General features: G+C 39.0%; 2 protein-coding genes across 2 annotated transcripts; one reads left to right on the forward strand and one right to left on the reverse strand.

Moving 5' to 3' along the window:
- The first annotated feature begins 1,989 nt into the window (after positions 1–1,989).
- On the forward strand, positions 1,990–8,835 carry LOC139943022 (uncharacterized). The gene is made up of 4 exons (XM_071939834.1): positions 1,990–1,999; positions 4,636–4,711; positions 5,625–5,773; positions 6,462–8,835. Exons 3-4 carry the CDS (start codon positions 5,693–5,695, stop codon positions 6,711–6,713), a joined length of 333 nt encoding a protein of 110 aa, XP_071795935.1. The 5' UTR covers positions 1,990–1,999; positions 4,636–4,711; positions 5,625–5,692; the 3' UTR covers positions 6,714–8,835.
- Positions 8,836–8,948: 113 nt separating this feature from the next.
- LOC139943020 (E3 ubiquitin-protein ligase rfwd3.S-like) lies at positions 8,949–21,181 on the reverse strand. The gene is made up of 12 exons (XM_071939833.1): positions 21,116–21,181; positions 18,716–19,801; positions 18,284–18,372; positions 17,571–17,727; positions 17,235–17,353; positions 16,447–16,564; positions 15,344–15,445; positions 14,460–14,620; positions 13,822–14,025; positions 12,386–12,572; positions 11,637–11,816; positions 8,949–11,034 (listed from the first exon to the last, which is right to left on the reverse strand). Exons 2-12 carry the CDS (start codon positions 19,790–19,792, stop codon positions 10,876–10,878), a joined length of 2,553 nt encoding a protein of 850 aa, XP_071795934.1. The 5' UTR covers positions 19,793–19,801; positions 21,116–21,181; the 3' UTR covers positions 8,949–10,875.
- Positions 21,182–21,355: the final 174 nt, after the last annotated feature.

A 21,355-nucleotide genomic window follows, 5' to 3' on the forward strand; every position in this document is an offset into this window, starting at 1 on the left:
TAGGCCTGCTTGGCATTTTGAGAGAGTAACTATAAAACGGGGACTACAATATATTTTTACATTTGCAAGTTTCGCCTCCGTAAATTAGTTTTCACTCGAAAAGGAGGGAATGGATGGCATGGGGAGGGGAACTACAAAACGGGAACCACAATTATTGTTTATTTCATTTGACAGTTTCGCCACCGTAAATTAGTTTTCACTCGAAAAGGTGGGAATGGATGGCATGGGGAGGGGAACTACAAAACGGGAACCACAATTATTGTTTATTTCATTTGACAGTTTCGCCACCGTAAATTAGTTTTCACTCGAAAAGGTGGGAATGGATGGCATGGGGAGGGGAACTACAAAACGGGAACCACAATTATTGTTTATTTCATTTGACAGTTTCGCCTCCGTAAATTAGTATTCACCCGAAAAGGAGTGAATAGATGGCATGGGGAGGGGAACTACAAAACGGGAACCACAATTATTGTTTATTTCATTTGACAGTTTCGCCGCCGTAAATTAGTTTTTCACTCGAAAAGGAGGGAATGGATGGCATTGAGAGAGGGGAACTACACAACGGGAACCACAATTATTGTTTCGCCTCCATTCATTATTACTATTACATGTACTCGTAAAGGTAGGTAATTGGGAGGGACATAACATCGTATTGTAGGGACAATGTATAGGAGCAGTTTTAAGTGAGGGGACACTTTTAAAGATGCATCAAGCCGGGGTCAACTGAGTTTGTTCAAGTGATATATCAAACCTTTGAGTGGGCACCATGACCAGGGAAGCTTTTTCAAGTTATGTGGAAACTTTCGGAGGGGCACCAAGACCAGGGGCAAAACTGCACCTTTCAAGTGGTGGGCCACTTTTGAAGCGGCACCAAGACCAGGGGGAGCTTTTTCAAGTGATGGGAATCTTTTGAATCTTTTTGAAATTCGGCACTTCGTGATACAGTCACTCTCCTTACAGTGAGAACGCCGTGCTGATAAAGAAGTCCCAAACCGCATCTCTATTTTGGGTTTCTTCGTTGTACAAAACATCCTGTCCCTCCGACCATAGTCTATGCTGAGACCTTGTTATAATGAGAGTGACTATTATGTGATGTGTATGGTGCAACTCGGAGCTGCGTGAATACCTAACCCACGTGTCCAGCATCACTAGTCCCATTCCCTAAAAGTACGGGTCCATAGACATTTGGATCGAGCTGGATTTTCGTGCCAAAGTTGGTTTAATTAGCTTACTTTGTAACTTTTCAACTAGTCTATTTTGGGGTGCTGATTTCAAAAAAGTAAGCCTGTACAATTTGTTTAATGGCGTTTTTCATCCGCCATTTTGAATTTTAATATGGCCGTAATTTTAAATTATATTTTGGCCTATATCTTGGCAAACCCATGTTTATGGTATCTAGAATTCGATTGACGCGTTTACCCATGTTTGTGGTCCTTCCTCTCGAAATTCCTTCCTCTACGATGTAGCTAATGTGAAGAACCCCCCCCCCCCAAAAAAAAAAAAAAAAAAAAAAAAAAAATGGCAAAAAGTAAATTCAAAATTTCTACCAACAGAAAACGAAGGTTTTGGAAAAAAGGTTTTATTTGAAAGCAAATTCGCATCAAAGACAAATTGCGTTGTCCACTGTTGGTTCTTCAAAATGTTGCTTACTTCGGATCGATGCTTGATAAATGCATCATAGATTGAATTGATTGGATTGTTGGGGTTTTCAGCAGCTGAGTCGATACAGCTCAGGGATGCTAAGACTGTCAGTGAAGGTTCTGTCAATGACTATTGATTTGAGAAGACTTGGCCACAATGAAGGCAGTTTTAAACTGCCAATTGAATTGAATGCAACCAGGAGACCATTCATAACACGCACAAAAGTGATAATGAATATAACTAAAGCCAGTGACGTAGTAGCTAGGGCGCCACACACACACGCAGAACAAGAACAAAAACAAAAACAAAATGGCGGGTGAGCTAGTGTTGAAACTAATTATACTCAGTGCTGTTTACGGTAAGTTTAGCCGAATCTATTATACATGTACTTTTTAAGAGTGGAAACCCAAAACGTGTTTGTCCTATGTGAAAACATTACAGGCAGTGGACACTATTGGTAGTTACTCAAAATATTTATTAGCATAAAACCTCACTTGGTAAGGAGTAATGGGGAGAGGTTGATGGTATAAAACATTGTGAGAAACAGCACCCTCTGAAGTGCCATAGTTTGCGAGAAAGAAGTAATATTCCACGAATTTGATTTTGAGACCTCAGATTTAGAACTTGAGGTCTCGAAATCAACCATCTAAACGCACACAACTTCGTGTGACAAGGGTGTTTTTTTCTTTCATTATTATCTCGCAAGTTTGATGATCGATTGAGCTCAAATTTTCACAGGTTTGTTATTTTATGCATACGTTGACATACACCAATTGTGAAGGCTAGTCTTTGACATTTACCAATAGTGTCCACTGCCTTTAAGTTTATTCCCGGTTATTTCCGCTTCCACCAGTGGCAAATTGGCTTACATAGGGAAACATGAACATTGAATAATTATTGTATAATGTTGACATAATAACTAAATGTACTGTATAAGTTACTCGTGAAGCTCACTGTTGAATCCGAATTCAATGCATGCAGTCGTTGGTATAGCAATTAGAAATTCCATAAAAAGCTTAGTGTGAATTAAATCTGCTTATATGGATGGTTACATTGAATGGTAACCGCTTGTTCTGCTAAGCCAGATTACTCAACAAATTGCTTAACAAAAGTCGAGGAACTGCTAAAAACTGATAAAAAAATAACGGAGTGGTTACTTTAAGTTGCCGTAAATTGTGAGGAAAACTAGAGTACTTCCCTCAGTTAGACCATTGAGATGGTTATGGAGACCGTGCCCAAATTAGCGGTTACGGCTGTATGTTAGAAACAGCCCTAGCAACAGCCGTAGCCATCAATTCCGATACACGGCCTTCCAGCTATAGATTATGCAACACCGTCTACCTCCATGGTTAAACCAATCGGTGACGTCAATCTAATTGCTTTTACGAACCTACACTCAACTGTAGATTCGTTATGAATGTACAATCAACTGTGGGTTAGTTACGAATCCACACTCAACTGTTACTGGCTCCATGCACCGTTTCTCTGAGGGGTCATTCTTGCAAATACATGATACCATTCACCAGGACAGGGGTCTACACACAGTCATTTTTTCCCAATAGCATTAAGATATGGAACAATCTCCCGGTAGACCTGATCAACTGTACAACTCTTGCTAGTTTTAAGCAGGGTGTACAGTCAGTCCAGCTCCGCTAGGTGAGCCTGAGCTGTTTTTTAACCGCACGTTCACTGTTCACCCACCTGCACTGTACATGTATATGTCTACACCCTCGCATGCACACAACTACCACAGTACGCAATACACCAGATGGTGGACTGTACTTTCACGGAAGAAGAGATTCGTTACGAACTAAAGTAATGGTTTATTTTGGAAATGACTGTCTTTCCATGACACCTCTTCACGAATCTACACTTTCTCGTTCATTCTCCTTAACTTAATCCACGATTCTACACTTTCTATATAATGGCTTATTAATTTAAAAGTTTCATCGCAGCATACCGCTGAAATGCGACACAATTCACAATCGTTAAAAATATTACAAAATAATTAACACGCTTTACAAAAGAAGGAAGTACAAAAATTATGAAAAATCACAAAACGAAGGCCTGGCAGAAATGTACACACATTGACTAGATTATGTACGCAGTTAAGACCAGAAAGACCCGGTTCTCCTTAACATGATTCACGAATCTACACTTTTCAGACCATTCTCATTCTCCTTAACTTAATCCACGAATCTACACTTTGTCGTCCATTTTCCTTGGCACAATCCACTTTATTCCATAATGCATAACTCTAGAGTGGACAAAAGGTACCAGACAGGTCCGAAGTTTCCCAGAGAGTGAAAGGGGTCTATCGATCGAGTGTCATCAGTTCAATGGTTTCAAAAGAAGGGAATTCCGACCGCAGTAGGACATAACTGGGCGGTCTATACAGTGCTGAACAATGACGTGTATTGGCTCAATGGGTAGATATCGGTTTAGTGTACATTTTGCTAAGCTCATTTTACCTTGTACACTTATCCATCTAGCTCATATCTCCAAAATTAGCTCATGTAGAACGTGCCCTTTAATTATAGCCTGCCGACCCTAGCAACGTGTCTTTCTCTAAGGCTAAATATCTATTTCCAGGTGACTTTAAAAAGTCACCTAGAATTTTTTTTTTTTTTTTTTCAAACATAAGAGTATGTTTCTGAACAATAAAATGAGTTGTGTGGGGGTGACTCCGCCTATCCCTTTTGTGACGTCAACCGACGCAGACTTTGCCTCGATCGAACATCTAACACACGTACGTGCAAGTCGTGAGTTTGTACGTTTCGAAAAAGCTTTTGTCTTTTATTTTTCCGGCAATGTCGACCAGGTGTATTGCAGCAAAACAACTAAAGATGGTGTCAGTTTGCAAGTCTTTTCCAGCGCTGTGCAGCAAACACTCCGAGCCGTCATGCTTCGAGAATCCGGAATACACTACACATTTTGACATGAAGAGAAAAGTTCTTTTCTAAAACATGACGCCATCCCAACAATTTTTTCCAGCTAGTGGGGAAGTCGAAGAAGGTACCTGAAGACGTAACGAACCTAAAGGAGCATTTGCCTAACTTGAAAAAACCAGGTATTGTTTCAACTTTACTTGCGCCAAGCGTCACTATCTTGTGTTGGCACTGAATGCGATTCATCGCGCCTCGATTGACGTCACGAACAGTGCCCTCTCGGGTCGGGATTATTTTCAAATTTGTAAATAACACAGAAACTAATTTTTTTAAACCTTAGTTTGTTGGTTTGGTCATATTCCACTCATCATAACACATAATTTAGTGACAAAAGCTTTATTTTGACAAAATACCACTTCCAGGTGACTTTAACATAAAGGTCCTGTAGAGCCAAAACGCCAAGCTGTTTTGTTGCATACCTTAATAGGTCATTTCTGGTAAGCAGTTTGCAAACAGCTATTTCTATTTTCCCTATTGTTCTATTATTCAGATTACAATTAGACTGATATAAGATGTTGTTCGCACGTTTTCATTATGTTTCATTTTCTTACTGAGGTTTAATAAACATTATTAGTCGATTGATTCGAAACACAACTTGTTTATTTATTTATTTATTGGGGGGGGGGGGTAGGTCGCTTCGGTGCTACCCACACACTTTCGTCTACGCTACAAAAAAGGCGTAAATAAATTTCGTGCCCAAAACTTTTCCATTTTAGTTCTACCGTGGAGGTAGAACATTCCCAAAACCTTGCATTTTGTTCTGACCAGTTTAAATTGATACTGTATTTTTTTTCTTTTGGTACTGTGGAAAATAAATTACCATTGAAACTTTACTTTTGTTTTCTCCTATGCAGCCAGTTTCTATTCTTCTGTTGCTCCTTGTGGTTTGTTTGTGTTTTTTTTTTTTGTTTTTTTTTTTTTTGGGGGGGAGAGGGTGGGTGTTTCTGTTTTTATATTTTTAGCTTATTATTATTATTTTTAACATTGAAAGAAAGTTATTAATTTTGAATGTATGTTACATGGAATGATATGCAGGAGTATGTAGCGCCATCAGTTGTCACGTCTGTTACAGTGTTGATGAACCAGACACCGATTATTGTGGGATGGTGAAGGCGGGAGTGGATAGCGCTGAAGTGACTGGTAACGTGTCTTATACTGACGTCACGTGCGATAAATACTGCATTGTAAGTCTATTCTGGCTAACATACTTAAACTTATTTTATCTTGTAAACAACAACGATAACACCAACAAGAGAACTGAAGTACGTTAATTTTTCGTTATTCAGACGGAGGGTGTCACAGGGAAGTCTGTCCTCCGGAGATTCTGTCCCCACAATAAGAATTTAACATGGGCTGGAGGAGGATTCAAAAGAGGGCGCTATACAAGTAGTTTGTACAGTTCGTTGTATTGGGGTGGGGGACAAATAATCTGCTCTCGTGCCTAATGTTGGACGAAAACAATGTTTATAACACTACTTTGTACTTTTATTGTAAGAGAATTGTATTTAGTTCTCTGATGGCCATTGTTTGGGAAATTTCCTCTGGTTGTGTTTAATGAGTTTTAATTTGTGATGACTTGTTATTCTGGCTTTATTTCGATTGCCGCAATCTTAAAAAACAAAAAAAATAAAAAAAAAGTAAATCAGCATCTTCAAAAGTTCAAAATTTCCTAAACCCTCATTTATTTCCGAAATCAAGTCTTTGTAATTGCATATAAATCAGGTCTGAGAGTAGGGAAACATTTCTACTTCATATGCCCAGTTGTCCTATTTTTCTCATCTCATCTTGATATTATAAAAAAGTAAAGCATCTAATCTCTGAGCATGGGTTGTTTTGAACTCATACAATTGTTACCTCTCTTTTTTTTCACAGAAAGTAGAAGTCACCCTTGGGTCCAAGTTCAAAGACAATCCCAATTACTTACAGTCTGTAGCCCGCACGTGTGGATCCCAATGCATCGACCATTGTTACCCAATTACGAATCCGTCAACGTATGTTCAACAGGAGGTGTGCGTCAATTGTTGTGAAACGGATTTGTGTAACGGAGCAGGCGCAGTGAACTTTAACCTTTTAGCATATGTTGTGCTGAGTTCTATTGTGTTTTGTGTTAGGGAAATGAGTTAGCATTGAAGTTTGTGTTTCTGCAAAAAGTTTTGAGGCATTGTAAACACATGGGAATAAACATAGTAACTTATTAGTATGAAAAGTACAGGCCTTTATCACTCCATTCCAACTCATTGTAACCAAACTGAGGCTAAACGAAATAATAGTCAATGATTGTTGGCATTAATTATTACTGTTATTGGAAACATGGAACATGACCAACATGGTGACAGCGTGATAAAGGTCTTATGTGCTGAAAGTGCTCTATGGGAATTCTGTGGACGCAAGGTGGCAGCAGACTTGCCCAAAAATCCACTGTTTTTACGCATGCTCAGACTACCTAACCTACAACTACAAAATGGAAATATTATAACTGTTGCCCCAAAGCATTCAAAAGTGACATGTTTTAACGCTTTTTAAACCATGGTGTAAAGAAAGGATGGTGTGCAAATTAAAAAGAAATAAATCAAACAAAAAGAACAAACAAAAGAAGATAAAATTAAATAGAAAATCTTTTAATTCTTACCAAAAAATATTCACATTTTACATTTGATAAGTGACCCATTCAAAGTTAAAGTTCCACCCACGTGTCTCCTACCATTCATATATAAAGGTGTATGACAAAACATATGGCTTGTGATTTTTAAACAATTGTTGGAAACGTTACGTCCCTGTCACAGATGTGAATCAATTCATTAATTCTAATTTGTCTTAGTTTCTGTTTTCGCTGTAGTTTTGAATATTATTCTTATTGTCATTAGCATGCATGTGCGTAACTATCCATGAAAAACTATGAAAAGGGAAAAACGAGCAAGAAAAAAAAGAGGAAAATAATTCAGATGAGTTTTCAACTAAGTATGAAATTGTGACATTACTCAAACTTAATTCATAACATTGGCAACTGGCTAAGTAACATTGGAGCCATTGGACACTTTCGGTAAACAGTATTGTTCAAAGGCTCACACTTCGTGTATCACAAGAGTCGGGAGACAGGAAAACACACCCTTGTTTACGCCGTGTCATGACATGTGTTTAAAGGAACACGTTGCCTTGGATCGGACGAGTTGGTCAAAACAAAAGCGTTTGTAACCGTTTTTTATACAATGCATATGGTTGGAAAGATGTTTTAAAAGTAGAATACATTCCACACAAGTTTGCTTCGAAATTGCGTGGTTTTCCTTCTACTGTGCGAACTAACACGGTCGGCCATTTATGGGAGTCAAAATTTTGACCCCCATAAATGGCCGACGTGCTAGTCGACGAGGTAAATGGAAAACCACGCAATTTCGAGGCATGTTTGTGTGGATCTTTGTATTCTACTTTTACAACATCTTTCTACCCATATGCATTTTATAAAAAACGGTTACAAACGCTTTTCAAAGACCAACTCGACTGATCCAAGGCAACGTGTTCCTTTAAAATAAATCCTTAATTCTCGATATCGAGAATTGATATTGTTTTAAGTTTCTCAAAAAGTGAAGCATTTTATTGAATAATGTTTCAAGAGAAATCGTTCACCATTACCTTGTGTAAACCCTGTAAGTTATCTGTGAACGTTTATGTTTTGTTCTGTTCCGAAAGTGTACAGTGGCTTTAATACTATGTTTATTTGAGGGTATTCTTTCCTAAAGTAAAAGGCAGTGTATACCTTCGGTAATTGCCCCCAAATGTTAATGACCACAACATCTTACTTTGTATACAGCACTCACTTGCTTCAAAGGTTTTAAATCATTGTTAGAATCAAAAGTAATGCAGTTTTAGAGAGAGAGGCCATTTTCACCCTTGAAGGCTTCCGGTATGAAACATATGTTGTTTGTGTGCTGTCAAATGCCTGAGCAACAAGGGTGCAACAGGTTCTTTTTTTCCTTCTATATTTTCTTGCAACTTCGACGACCAAGTGAGTCAAGTTTGTTATTTAATGCATATGTTAAGATACACCAAGTGTGTGTACTGGTCTTTGACAATGACCAAAGGTGTCCAGTTCCTTTTGGGGTAGCTCAATTAGGGATTTACAAATTCGGGTGCATTGTCAACATCGTTAGGAGACTATGACAGAGAAGTATGTTCAAAACAATTTTACAAATAGAAATAAATTGGAACTGAAAAATATAGAAATAAAGATATATGTAAAATGATAAACGAACTTGAAGGACTTGTCAATAAATTATTTTATAATTTTAAGTTGAACAAAGAAAATTGACCAGAGCAGGAGTTGAACCAACAGGCACTCCACAAACTGAGGTATGTTAGCAGTATCTTTATTTTGTAAAATTATTAGTTCAGGGGTGAGGGGTGACAGTCAGATGTGGTTTATTACTTGAATTATTTATCAAAAAATAAACCACATGGGAAACTGATTTTTTCCTTTCTTTTTCTTTTATGATTTGGGGTTAATAAAAGAACAATCGACTAAGCAGCATTTGAACCAACTACCTCGATCTGGATTCAAATATTGGCATTCTACCAAATGATCTTTGATCAAACCCAAGTCACTTGAATTATAATCACAGAAATAAAATAAATACAATTGAGAAGGAATCATGATGAAGAAATAGAAACTTTAAAACAAGGAACAAAATAAAAAAAATTAATTGATATTTGGTGAAATGATTTGTTTGTAGATTTTGAGCAATCAGTGTTTATCAAAGGTTGTCTGACAGTGACACCCTGTGTGTTTGCTATTGATATGTGTAGAGTAGACTAATGGAACCACACTACACTCCTGTCCAATTTCATGATTAATAGTGCCATGTAGCAAAAAGTGTTGCTAAACTTTCAAGTTTACATTTGTAAGTGAAAACATATTAAGCAAGTACTTTAGAGGAATGGTGATTTGTCTCTTTTGCAAGGGCGCCAAGCCCTATTTTCCTTGGTAGAAAAAGCCCCTCTATGAGGAAACTGTAAAGTTATATTGGAATACTCCAACGGGCACCAAGGCAATGACAAGGGGCAACAGAGACTCTATTGGCTCTGTGAAGAACCAGACCTAACCTCATTTCCATTTTGTACAATCTTGTGATATTCAACACTGGTTCCATATAGTCATTTTAAACAGTGACAATAATTTGACCTGACCGGCGAGTAAATGATCATTTAACAAGCAGGCGCTTGATAAAATTGAGTAATCTTTACTATTGTATGTACAGGCCTATAGGTTACAGCTCTAGGCACTGTGAACCTCAATCGGTCCATGGTCAGTAATTTCAGTGTCCAGCCAGTAAGCTCAAGACAAGATTAGTCCAGAGGTCTTGGTTTTTGTTCAATTCAACAAAATGTTGAGTTTAAGTCTCACAAATATCTTTCAATCTTGCCGAGTATTACCCCTAAAACAAATAAATAGATCCTCTCTTTGTGTTTGTTAAAACAAACAATTTGATGATAAAGCTGTGTTCTCTTTTTTACTCTAGTCTCTTCTCATTTTGGTTCTGGTCTTTTGAATAACATCCTGGGCAACGAGTCTGAGCTTCAAGTCCTGTAGTCTTGTGAATTTTTCCCCAAATTTGAGCCCTGAGAAAGATTATCTACAACAAGTGGGCCACTTCTTACGCTCCTTGGTGGTATGCTTAAATGTCTTTCAATAAGTTGGGCCAGCAATTTTTGAATTCATACAGACACCAAATGAAATTTCTGATAAGATCATAGGCCAGCTATGGTCCAAAAAATATTACAATTTAAGACAATTATGATTGACAGGGTTTGCTGTCATCATAGAGGTAAAAATGCAAGGAGACCCAAATAGGGCCAACCAAAGGTTTAAAGTCATATGCCACTGTCTTAGTGTAGCTGGAAATGGTAAAATACATCAACTTCCAGGAGGGAGGTCTTGTGTCTTTAAAATATCCCACAAAACTCAGATATAAATCTTTGGGATTGCTTGAACCAGATCACACCACAATTATGTAAAACTTTTCCAGAACACATAAACTGTTTTGCTCCTTAATGAAGCTTCAATTCAGTCTTGCAACTACATGTACATGTATATTGAAACGTAAGTGCGTAATTCCCTGCTTCCATAAGCGACAATTCTTGGCTTGTGGTAAGCACAGCCATGAAATTTAGGGCCCTGGTGGTTCAACAGCTGTGTATAGCATTGCCCACAATGGGTATGGTACTACAACATGTCTCCATGTATTTCTAGCCCAATGTCCTCATCAACACAAAGTGTCATACCTTAATGATTACCTTATTTACTTGGTTGCCATGAATACAGTTTGACTTGCTTATCAGTAAGAGCAGCCAGTAGGTTGTGTGCGTTGTACTGGAAGGGACAGACATCTAGTACAGCTGAGTTTATCACCAGTTTCTGTACCTGTAATCCAGTTGTTGTATCCCAAATCAAGGCCTGTGCAAATGAGGGTTAAACAGGGGAAGGATACTATTAATAAATATCAATAATACAATATTAGTAACTAGTTCTTATATAGGGCATTTCACAATAACGTCTCAATGTGCTTTAGTGCCATGGTCTTTGGGCCAATAACATTTATTTGACTTTTCTCAGCTCCCTGGGGATTATCGATTTCAACCTCTAACCTCACATGTACCAATTTATACCCCTAGGTGAAGAGAAGCAAGCATCTTCTTTAAGGACAGAAGTTTCATGACCGGGATTCAAACCCAGACTCCAATGACTTAACCACCAGAACTTGAATTTGATGCTCCAAACCACTCGACCATGGCACTCAAATGAAGACATTATTGGCTTATTTATTTCAGCAGATTCAATTGTTTTGTTGACACTGAGTAACGGATATGAGCGCTATACTAGAAGCAACTATTATTATTGAAACTTGTTGAAAAACAAAAAATTACTGTTCTGGACAGAGTTCTAGAATTCTTTTAAAATAATTATTACCAGCATGGCATGGTGAACTTCTCCCAGACTTTACCCTAACCTCGTAATGCACTATGCTGAAATGGGTAGTTGAAGTTGTGTGTACTTACTGAAGTAGTAGCCTCATCCCCAGAGCATGCAAAGAGTTGATCAGATTGGCAAGGGCTTTGATACAATGCTGAACGAGATAACACCTTCATTGTTGGACCACCATAGAAGGTTTGGACTGGATGACAGGCTACTACCCTGCTAGATGTAGCTTGTCCCTTCTCATGCTTTAATTCACACATCTACAATGAGGGAACAATCATAAACAAAATAAAGCACCCCACTAAACCCTGGTTCACACTCCCTAAGAACATGCCAATGTGATACAAATTTTGATGTCACATGGTTGTTTTTGCAGCGAATGTTTCGCAAGAGCTCGGCACAAGTCAACTGATTAACTTTTCATTGCAAATTTTTTGTAATGTCAAAATTTGTATGGCATTGGAAGAGAACTTGCAAACAATTCCAAGCTACTAGGCAAGCTTGATGCAGGCCTTGAATTTGGATCTTGAAGAGGAACTTTTCCTCTGAAGGAGCATTTTTTATCTGGTAAGGGGCACTTCTATGAGGAAAAAACTTTTGTATTTGAACCTTGCATGGGGCACCACAGCAAAAGCACAGGGCACTACGGCAATGGTTGTGGGTGCCGTGGATTATTTTGAGGCCTGTTGATGGTCTAGTGGCACTTCTAGTATGGCAAAGATTGTAGGTTCCAATCACACTCAAGTATGTGGGTTTTGTTTTTACAGAACATGGATAAATGCACAGTGTACACAGTGTTTTCATACATGGGAATAGGGGTAAAACTTACCACATGTCTTGTCATAGTATGGTTCTTGTTGGGTCTGAATGATGCTAAACAATGCCGACTCTTATTACTAAAGCTAAGTGAAGTACAGATACCATCCGCTTGTAGGAGATGAGGTTTGAATTCTAGTTCCGATGTCTGTTCCCAGAATGACATACCACCAAGAGATGCCATGAGTAAACCACTACAGCTGTAGAGAGGGGTCACAAGGAGTCTTAGTTTATATCAATTACATCATCAATAGAAACATCTGGATAATAACAATAATTATGAGGAACTGGTCTTCACTGTGCGTAAATTACCAGGGCCAAATTTACCATAAGTAAAGAGTTGCATGATTTGTATTTTTATGAGATTTTGCCCAACTTACACTTAACTGATTTGGGCTACCAACCCAAATCAACTGTCACCAAGCATGCCAGGGGCATGTTGCCACCTACTCCTGGGGCTGAAATAGGGTTACCCCATTCACAGTCCGTAAGGATATAGGCACGGGTATCATCCACTAGGAGCCACCTACTCCTGGGGCTGAAACAGGGTTAACCCTTCACAGTCCATAAGGATATAGGCATGGGTAACATCCACTAGGAGTTACCTATACTCCTAAGACTGAAACAGTGTTACCCCTTCACAGTCCATAAGCATATAGGCATGGGTAACATCCACTAGGAGCCACCTACTCCTGGGGCTCTGAAACATGGTAACACCCCTTCAGTCTGTAAGGATATAGGCATGGGTATCATCCACTAGGAGCCACCTACTCCTGGGGCTGAAACATGGTAACACCCCTTCAGTCTGTAAGGATATAGGCATGGGTATCATCCACTAGGAGCCACCTACTCCTGGGGCTGAAACATGGTAACACCCCTTCAGTCTGTAAGGATATAGGCATGGGTAACATCCGCTAGGAGCCACCTACCCCTGGGGCTGAAACAGGGTTACCCCTTCACAGTCCATAAGGATATAGGCATGGGTATTATCCACTATAGGAGCCTGGTTGATTGTGCAGAATGCAATACCTATTACCTTCCCACTTGTTTACAAATAAATTATGGTTTAGAGTGCATTGCTCAAGTGTCTTAATGACCGAGATTCAAACCCACACTCTGCTGCTGACAACACCAGGGCCCAATGTCATAGAGCTGCTAAGCACAAAAATTTGCTTAACATAAAATTGTTGCCTTGATAAAAACAGGATTACCAAACAAATTTCCATATGGTTTTCAGGATAAGCAAACAATGGCTGAAAACCAGGAATAACCGAATGCAAGAAATGGAAATTTGGTTGGTAATCCTGTTTTTTGTCAAGGAAGAAATTTCCTGCTAAGCAAATTTTCGTGCTTAGCAGCTCTTTGAAATTGGGCCCAGAGGTTGGGTCCTATAAACTACACCGCTCAGCCACAACAAGGCACGAATGCTTTTCCATTAATCAGACTTACCCAAGTGATGCATCTGCAGCTTTAGGTACGTAAGTCAACGCCACGATGGGACAACGAGAATTATCCAGAGATAGTTTGTGAACCTCGCTAGCTGTCTGTCTTGTATCATAGACTAGGATAGAACCATTCTGGAGACCAGCATAGACATAATTCACATCAGATGTATTCCATGTACAGCTCCATACTGGTGCCTCCGTTTTATATCTGCAAACAGTCAGTGTCAACATTACAGCATGAAATGTCAAAGTTCAAATGGCAAGAAAACCTCCACTACACCCAGTAGTTACAACTGCAGATTTTAACAGATGTTAAACTTGCATCTTGATAAAGAGCATTGTTTCGTTTCCCCTAACACCGATGTGTGTTAGCACTGTACACTACGTACTTTCCTGAATCTTGTCAAAAAGAAATCTATCGGGCAAACTCAGTGATGTAGTGTGTAAGACAACTGCTCTAGAATTGGCAAAGGTTGTGGCTTCAGATCCCGCCAGAGTTAAATGCCTGTTGATATTTTTTACAGGACTCAAGAAAGTAAAAAGCAAATAACTGCAGGTTGTAAAACAAAGAAAAAAGGAACATAGAATTGTCACATGAAACAGAAATCAGTGTAGGAGTAAAAAACACAAAAGGATATTTACGTTTGCACCACGGTATTACTGACGAGACTTGTCATTTTCAATGTTTTATCGGTTGATCCGGTCAGCATTAAGCCATCATTCCTTCCATTGAATGTTAATGATCTGATGACTGACGTATGAATTGGGACGTATTGTGTGCAGCGATGGTCAGTTGCGCTAACCTGGGATATAATAAACATGATAAACAGATAATAATAATCAATAACAGTAGTTATCGGTGGATCCAGTCAGCATTACGCCATCATTCCTTCCATTGAATGTTAATGATCTAATGACTGAGGTATGAATTGGGACGTATTGTGTGCAGTTGCGCTAACCTGTCATAAGAAATAAACAGTATAGTCATTACAGAAGTGCTTATGTCATCCATAGGCCTCAAAATAACCCAATGCACCTATAGCAATTGATGTGGTGTACTAGGCTTTTGCTGTGGTGACATCTGCAAAGTTCCTATACAAATTTACATTTTCTTTATAGAAGTGCCCCTTTTCCAGAGGATAATTGTTGTGCCCCTTCAAGAGCCAAGTTCAAAGCCTAGGCTCATCCATCAAGCACACCAGAGCTTTAGGAGCCTTGGTGCCCTTTTGGCTGCTGGTGCTTTATGTAAGATTTGGCCTGCAATAGAATCTTACCAGATTCCATAAAACTGACAGGCGTCGATTTCACCAAACTCTTCCTAATTTAGGATTAGTCTTAGGACTTAGGACAAGTTCAATTTCGTATCCCAAGACGTTAGGACACATTGGACCAATCCCAAGTTAGGACAAGATACTCGTCCTACCTTGAGATAGGATTAATCCTAGCGTTTTGTGGAATCAGCTGCAGGTCTTTCAATAATGGATCAAACCAAAAAAGAGTAAAATAGGAGGAGATACTACTCTTACCTTTTTAACTCCGAAACCAGGGAAGAGTTGGTTTGGTGAAGGCATTGATACCATAAGCGCATTGTTAAAGGAATCAAACGACATCACACGACAATTGCCACTCTGAAATCAAAGTCAAATATATCAATATTTACAAACAAGTCAAATAAAATAACAAATTATGTGTAAGCGAAAAATGCAAAAAGAGTAAGCAAGATGTAAAGTAGAGTGTCAGTATATTTTAAATTGTTTTGGTGATTGTTTGGGTTAGGGTTAGGGTTAGGGTTAGAAATGTTGATCTGAGTATTAAGAATGAATAAACTTCTGTCTTTTTATTCTGCATCAAAAAAGTTTTGACATCCTGCTGTTATTGGCACCGTTCTGCACACGCGGATGTGTAATTATCAATACGAGTATTTTTTTAAATATTTTGTTTTTTTTCTTTTTTAGGCAGATATTTATAAAATGGTATAATAATAATATGATTAACAATAGTATTTTTTTTTTACTTTTTTAAATTTACCAGTCAATTTCCCTTGTGGTTTATTATTACTAAAACTAAAATGTTGTTTGCCCTTAGTTGGGTGTGTGATCTGCTTCCCAGGTTGTATCGTTAACCTGGCTACTGTACATGGCAGCTAAGAATTGTATGGCATCTGACTAGTACCCTGCGTTAACCTGGCTACTGTACATGGCAGCTAAGAATTGTATGGCATCTGACTAGTACCCTGCGTTAACCTGGCTACTGTACATGACAGCTAAGGATTGTATGGCATCTGACTAGTACCCTGCGTTAACCTGGCTACTGTACATGACAGGTAAGGATTGTATGGCATCTGACTAGTACCCTGCGTTAACCTGCCTACTGTACATGACAACTAAGGATTGTATGGCATCTGACTAGTACCCTGCGTTAACCTGGCTACTGTACATGACAGCTAAGGATTGTATGGCATCTGACTAGTACCCCGAATAAAGATATTGACAAAATAGGTAGATCCCCAACATAAGGCTAGATAGCTCAGTTAATCCGAAAGTGGTTGGTTGAAATCCCCTGCTCTCATAAACTTGTCTTTGTATAATATAATGGTCCTTGAAGGAATGTTGCAATAATATACACGTACCTGTGATATTTGAATGGTTTTATCCAAGACGTATTGTCCTCTAGCTGGGTTCATACCATCGATCCGTTGACTGGTTGAAGATTGGGGTTTGATCGATGACGATGATTGCGATGATGAACTGGTAAAGACAAAAGAAACTCATTTCAAAGATTGGCTTAACTTGCAGGGGTTTGAGGCAGTTGCCTTTGTTGTAGGATTTATTTGTATTTTTATTTGAGTGAGAAATTACTTTGATCCCAAAAACTACGTTACTTCAGAGGGAGACGTTTCTCACAATGTTTTATACCATCAACAGTTAGCTCTCCACATGCTCATTACCAAGTAAGTTTGTATGCAAATATATTTACAGTAATAACCAAACGTGTCCATTGCCTTTTAATGTCTGAATGTTCAACTAGTATTACTCCCTCAGTATGGCGTGATGTAGCCGAGCAGTTAAGAGCACCAGACGTTAGCTCTGGTGTTTCTGTTCAGCAGAGTGTGGGTTTGAGTCCCAGTCATGACACTGTGTCCTTTAGCAAAACACTTAATCATTATTGCTGCATCCTTTAGATGTGAAATGCACACATACAAGTCCCCAGTGCACTTATCGTAAAGAGAAAGGATTCGCCCCGGTGTTCGTGGTTTGAATAGCTGCATATTGGGATACAGGACTTTGTAAAGCATAACATGGTGCTAAGTGAAGGAATTGGTCTTATACTTGAAAACCGTGCAGGTAAATACTAAACGTTGAAGCACCTTGAGCATCAATGAGTGACGGATGAAAGTGCTATACTATTAATGCTTACCTTCTGATACGATCTTCTTGTGATTTGAGTTGACCTTTCAGTCGGTTCATTTCTTCTACAGCTAGACGATATCTTAGATTAGCCTGAGCCATTTCAATCTCAGCTTTCCTTCTCACTTCCTAAAATAGACCAAGAATACAAGACTCATTTGAAACGCTGCATTTAAGTGAGGTTTGTGGTAGCACCATGTTGCAATCTCATTTGAAATGTGTTGGTTCTTAAAGTTCTCAGAACCTCACCAAAACTACTCAAAAGAGATCTACAAATTGTACCAGCGAAAAACTCATCTTATTATTCTTAGTACTTTTTATTTTGAATTGATAAATATGAACGAACCTTTTCTTTTTTGAGATCTTCAAGAGCTCTATCTCTCTCTGTAGTGTCGAGCGTCTTGAGTGATTTACCGGCAAAGATGACTCGAATATCAGACTTCTTGGCTTTGGTGTTACATTGAGGACACTTAGAAGTTGACTTCAACCATTTCTCTATACAGCTGGATGTATAAAACAATCTTGAGGTTAACAAAAATGATTTGACACCTCACAGTGTTGAAAATGTCTGTCCAGAAAAATTTAGTGTGTACACAAGTTATCCATGTGAAGTGGTTTTCTAAACATAATCAGTTGACTGCTATGTATTAGTCCCAGGCCTTGACATAACCCATGATACCCACAGCAATTAGTGTGGTGCCCTGTGCGTTTTGCTGTGGTGCCCTTCACACAGTTTAAATACAAATTTTCTCATAGAGTGCCACCCCTTCCCAGACGAAAGTTACTGTGCCCCTAGTAACCCTCTTACCATCGATGCCTTTTTTTTAACAAGTTGATACACCATTTGAAACCATTCAAGTGAACGGTTTTGAATGGTTTGATAACTGTGCACATAGTTGGTTCCCTAAATGGTTTTGAACGATGGTGCAGCTGGTACAGAATCCTATGACGATTGTTTTAAGTGGTGCTTCATCAAGGATCCCACTTTGTCATGACTGAGTGATAGCTGGCTACGAGAATATTTCTGAGAATTTCAATTACACTACACTCTAGACCTACCTTTTGCCAAAGAGATGTCCACACTTTAGTGAAGCTAAACGATGCTCTCCGGAGTTTGTCCAGACCTCATAACAAATTATACACATTTGCTGGAAAAGAAACAACATTGTCAACAACATTAAAAACTTGGTAATACAATTTCTTCAATAAGTGCCAACAAATATTTTATTCAACAAAGCGCAGATTTTAAAAACCTTATCATTTTTTGATTTGGCAAACTGAAATTCGAATAGGGTGCTGGGAACAAAATTTATGAAAACTGTCAGGGCCTGAATTTGGGGGGAGGGGGGGGGAAATCCACAAGCCTACATGCCCAGTTGCTCAAAATGTTTACTGGCCCAGACTTGTTCCAGAAAAGAGCCAAGTTCAGGCCTGAAAACTTTGGTGGAAACTGATGGATACAAAAATTACAGATGCTGTTATCGGACTTACTGCTTCTTCATCATCACTTTTATCATCTCGACAACTTTTAGAGTCTGATGTAATGTTGGTTTGGTTTGTAGAGGTACTTGGTCCCGGCAGATTTGCTATCGATGACGAAGGCCCTCTAGAAGATGTTGCCATTTCTTCCAATTCCATCGGTTCCTCATCAGTTGCAAGATCAACGACGTCAGAGTCACTTCCATCATCGTGATCAATAACGATTTCTGCAATTTGACGACGGGCTGGGCGCTGTGCGAGTACGACGACGGTCTCTGATTGGTTGGATAGTAATTGCGATAGATCAATGGTTGCCGGGTGTTGTCTTTCATCGTCATCATCGAGGGAATCTAAAACTATCCGGTTGCGATGATTAGGAGCATGAATCACCTCTGAGGCTTCTTCATAATCCTGTGGTCCTGATTGGTTTGTTGGATTAGCATCTCTTGAAATGGAGATTTGTGATTGGTTGCTTTGAGACAGAGAATGAGCATCTGGCAAAGGAATATGAAGAAGTGATTGGCTACTTGTTGATGGAGCCTCAGTGGTTCTATTTGATTGAATGGTTGATGTTCTTGGTGGGTGATCATTTAGAAGTGATTCACTATTTTCATCTCCTTCACTGCTGGGAACCAATGACCATGCAACGGCACCTGGTGGTTCATCAACAGTTCTTAGTTCCTCCGGTTGGTGAGATTCTAAACCAGGTTGAGCGACTCTTTCATTCTGAAATATCGGATGATTAGATGTTGCTCCAACATCATGAGTTCTTTGTTCATTTGATCTCCTGAGAGGGTTAAGAGTTTGTGATGCAAAGAGCTGGGTTTCTTCCTCTGCAATTGTCAGGGCTCTAGTTTGTGGTTGGTGGCCGAGATCTATCGGTCTACTTGAGGGTACACCAGACCTTTGTGGGATGTTTCCTCTACCCTCATTCCTTGGGTATAACTCAGTATCTTCATCCTCTAAGCCTGCGTCACTTGTGTATTCATCCAAATCATTGTTGATTGTGGTAGAATCCGAGTCATACTCAGTGATTTCTTCACTGTGTGTGCCAGAAGATGGCTGCTCCACCACACTGGCCATCCTCATCTAGAAAGTCTGGATAAGAGACAGCAAAATTATTAGTAAAAATGTATATCAAAAAACAATTAATAATATCTATACACAACCAGAATTTCACCTTTAGTGGTCAACTGCTTGTCAAATGTGAGTGAAAACAATGGGTGGGCGTCTGGGCGAGTAAAAAAACTTCCTTTAGTGGTCATGCCCCTAGCAAAGTCAACCACTCACAAAGTCACGTCACCCCCCTCTCAAAATCACCCCTTACAAAGTTGTCTTTCCCTCTGACAGAGTTGGCCCCAAACAGCATGGAAACAATGTTGTGGTGTGTGCGACTTTGAAGGGTTAGGGTTAGGGTTAGGGTTTTGAAGGTGTAGTTCTATTTAGTAGGCGACTTTGCTGGGGGCGCTAGTTGACTGGTTTCACAAAAATTCAAATGTAAGATTTATAAAAAGAAAGAATAATTGAATATTGGGGGGCCTAACTCCAAACTGTTACGTTATTTTTCTCGCTTTTTTCTAGATGTATATATGCTGTAACCCTTCCACTCAGGTAAGAAAAACATTCAGTGGTTTTGGAGTTAATTAGCGGCGGATAAATTGGTGGCGACGTGCGGAAAATTATCCCTGAATAAAAACACATCCTTGCCTTGATTGGTTGGGAACAAAGTGAAAGTCAAGTATTTTATAGTTTCTTACATTTTTAACATAGTTAATCTACAATATACAAAATATTTAGGTGGTGGTCCTTCATCATGTGTTCGATTTAACCCTAAAATCGCGGTGCTGTCTTTAACGTCATTGCGCGCGATGTAAATGTCCACTAGATACAAAGTTACATTTTCTACATGCCAAACATCGACTCTCCTCTCCGTTGACCAAAATTTAGAGATAGGTAATGCTCCACCGATAAGTTGTACTTTGTAAATAAAAAAATATATATTTTTCTTTCAATCAAAACAAAAAAGATTCACAAAGACACAAGTGAAGTGATCATCCCTAATGTAAAACAAACTTCGGGAGCTCCGACGACCAGCAGCATTATGTACCGGTCAATGATCCACTGAACCCAGAGTGTCAACAATGCAGCTGGACAGGCTCTGTAGTTAGTGTTTGGTGTTTGTTACTGACAACCGAGACAACCGAACAGAAATAAAATACACATGTTACATTAAACATTACGTAAAATTTTATAAAAAGGATGAATTTTAACATTGATACCAAACGTTTACCATATGACTCTTGCCTGTAATTTTAAGTTAAGAAGAATGACACCAAAGAATTACACCTATTAACAGGAAAGAAAGGTGAAATTGATAATAAAATGTAACGAAGGAAAGCAAAATAAAATCACCAAATCCAGACGATTTCAACAATTCAACTCCCGCGGTTCCACCCATAAGCCCGCGCCAGCCGCAAGACTTTCTCAGATGAGGGCGCTATGCAACATTAACAGTCGTCTTGGCCCTTTTCGAAATTACAACTTTAACTCCGCCGGCCTACGTCAACCCAGTGTAGAAACGCCCCTTTTTCAATGACTGATCGGAAGCCTGATTTTGAGCAGATAACGTAGTTTCGAAAAGGACCTTTGGCT

This window comes from Asterias amurensis, chromosome 10 (genome assembly GCF_032118995.1).
Source record: "Asterias amurensis chromosome 10, ASM3211899v1".
Taxonomy (NCBI): domain Eukaryota; kingdom Metazoa; phylum Echinodermata; class Asteroidea; order Forcipulatida; family Asteriidae; genus Asterias; species Asterias amurensis.

Coding starts and splice junctions, on each gene's coding strand:
- LOC139943020 (XM_071939833.1), bottom strand. CDS start 19,792: ATGAGGATGGCCAGTGTGGTGGAGCAGCCATCTTCTGGCACACACAGT. Junction 15,446..16,446: donor AAACCATTCAAATATCACAG/GTACGTGTATAT, acceptor CTTTGATTTCAG/AGTGGCAATTGTCGTGTGAT. Junction 11,035..11,636: donor GGGATGAGGCTACTACTTCA/GTAAGTACACAC, acceptor TCATTTGCACAG/GCCTTGATTTGGGATACAAC.
- LOC139943022 (XM_071939834.1), top strand. CDS start 5,693: ATGGTGAAGGCGGGAGTGGATAGCGCTGAAGTGACTGGTAACGTGTCT. Junction 5,774..6,461: donor CGTGCGATAAATACTGCATT/GTAAGTCTATTC, acceptor TTTTTTTCACAG/AAAGTAGAAGTCACCCTTGG.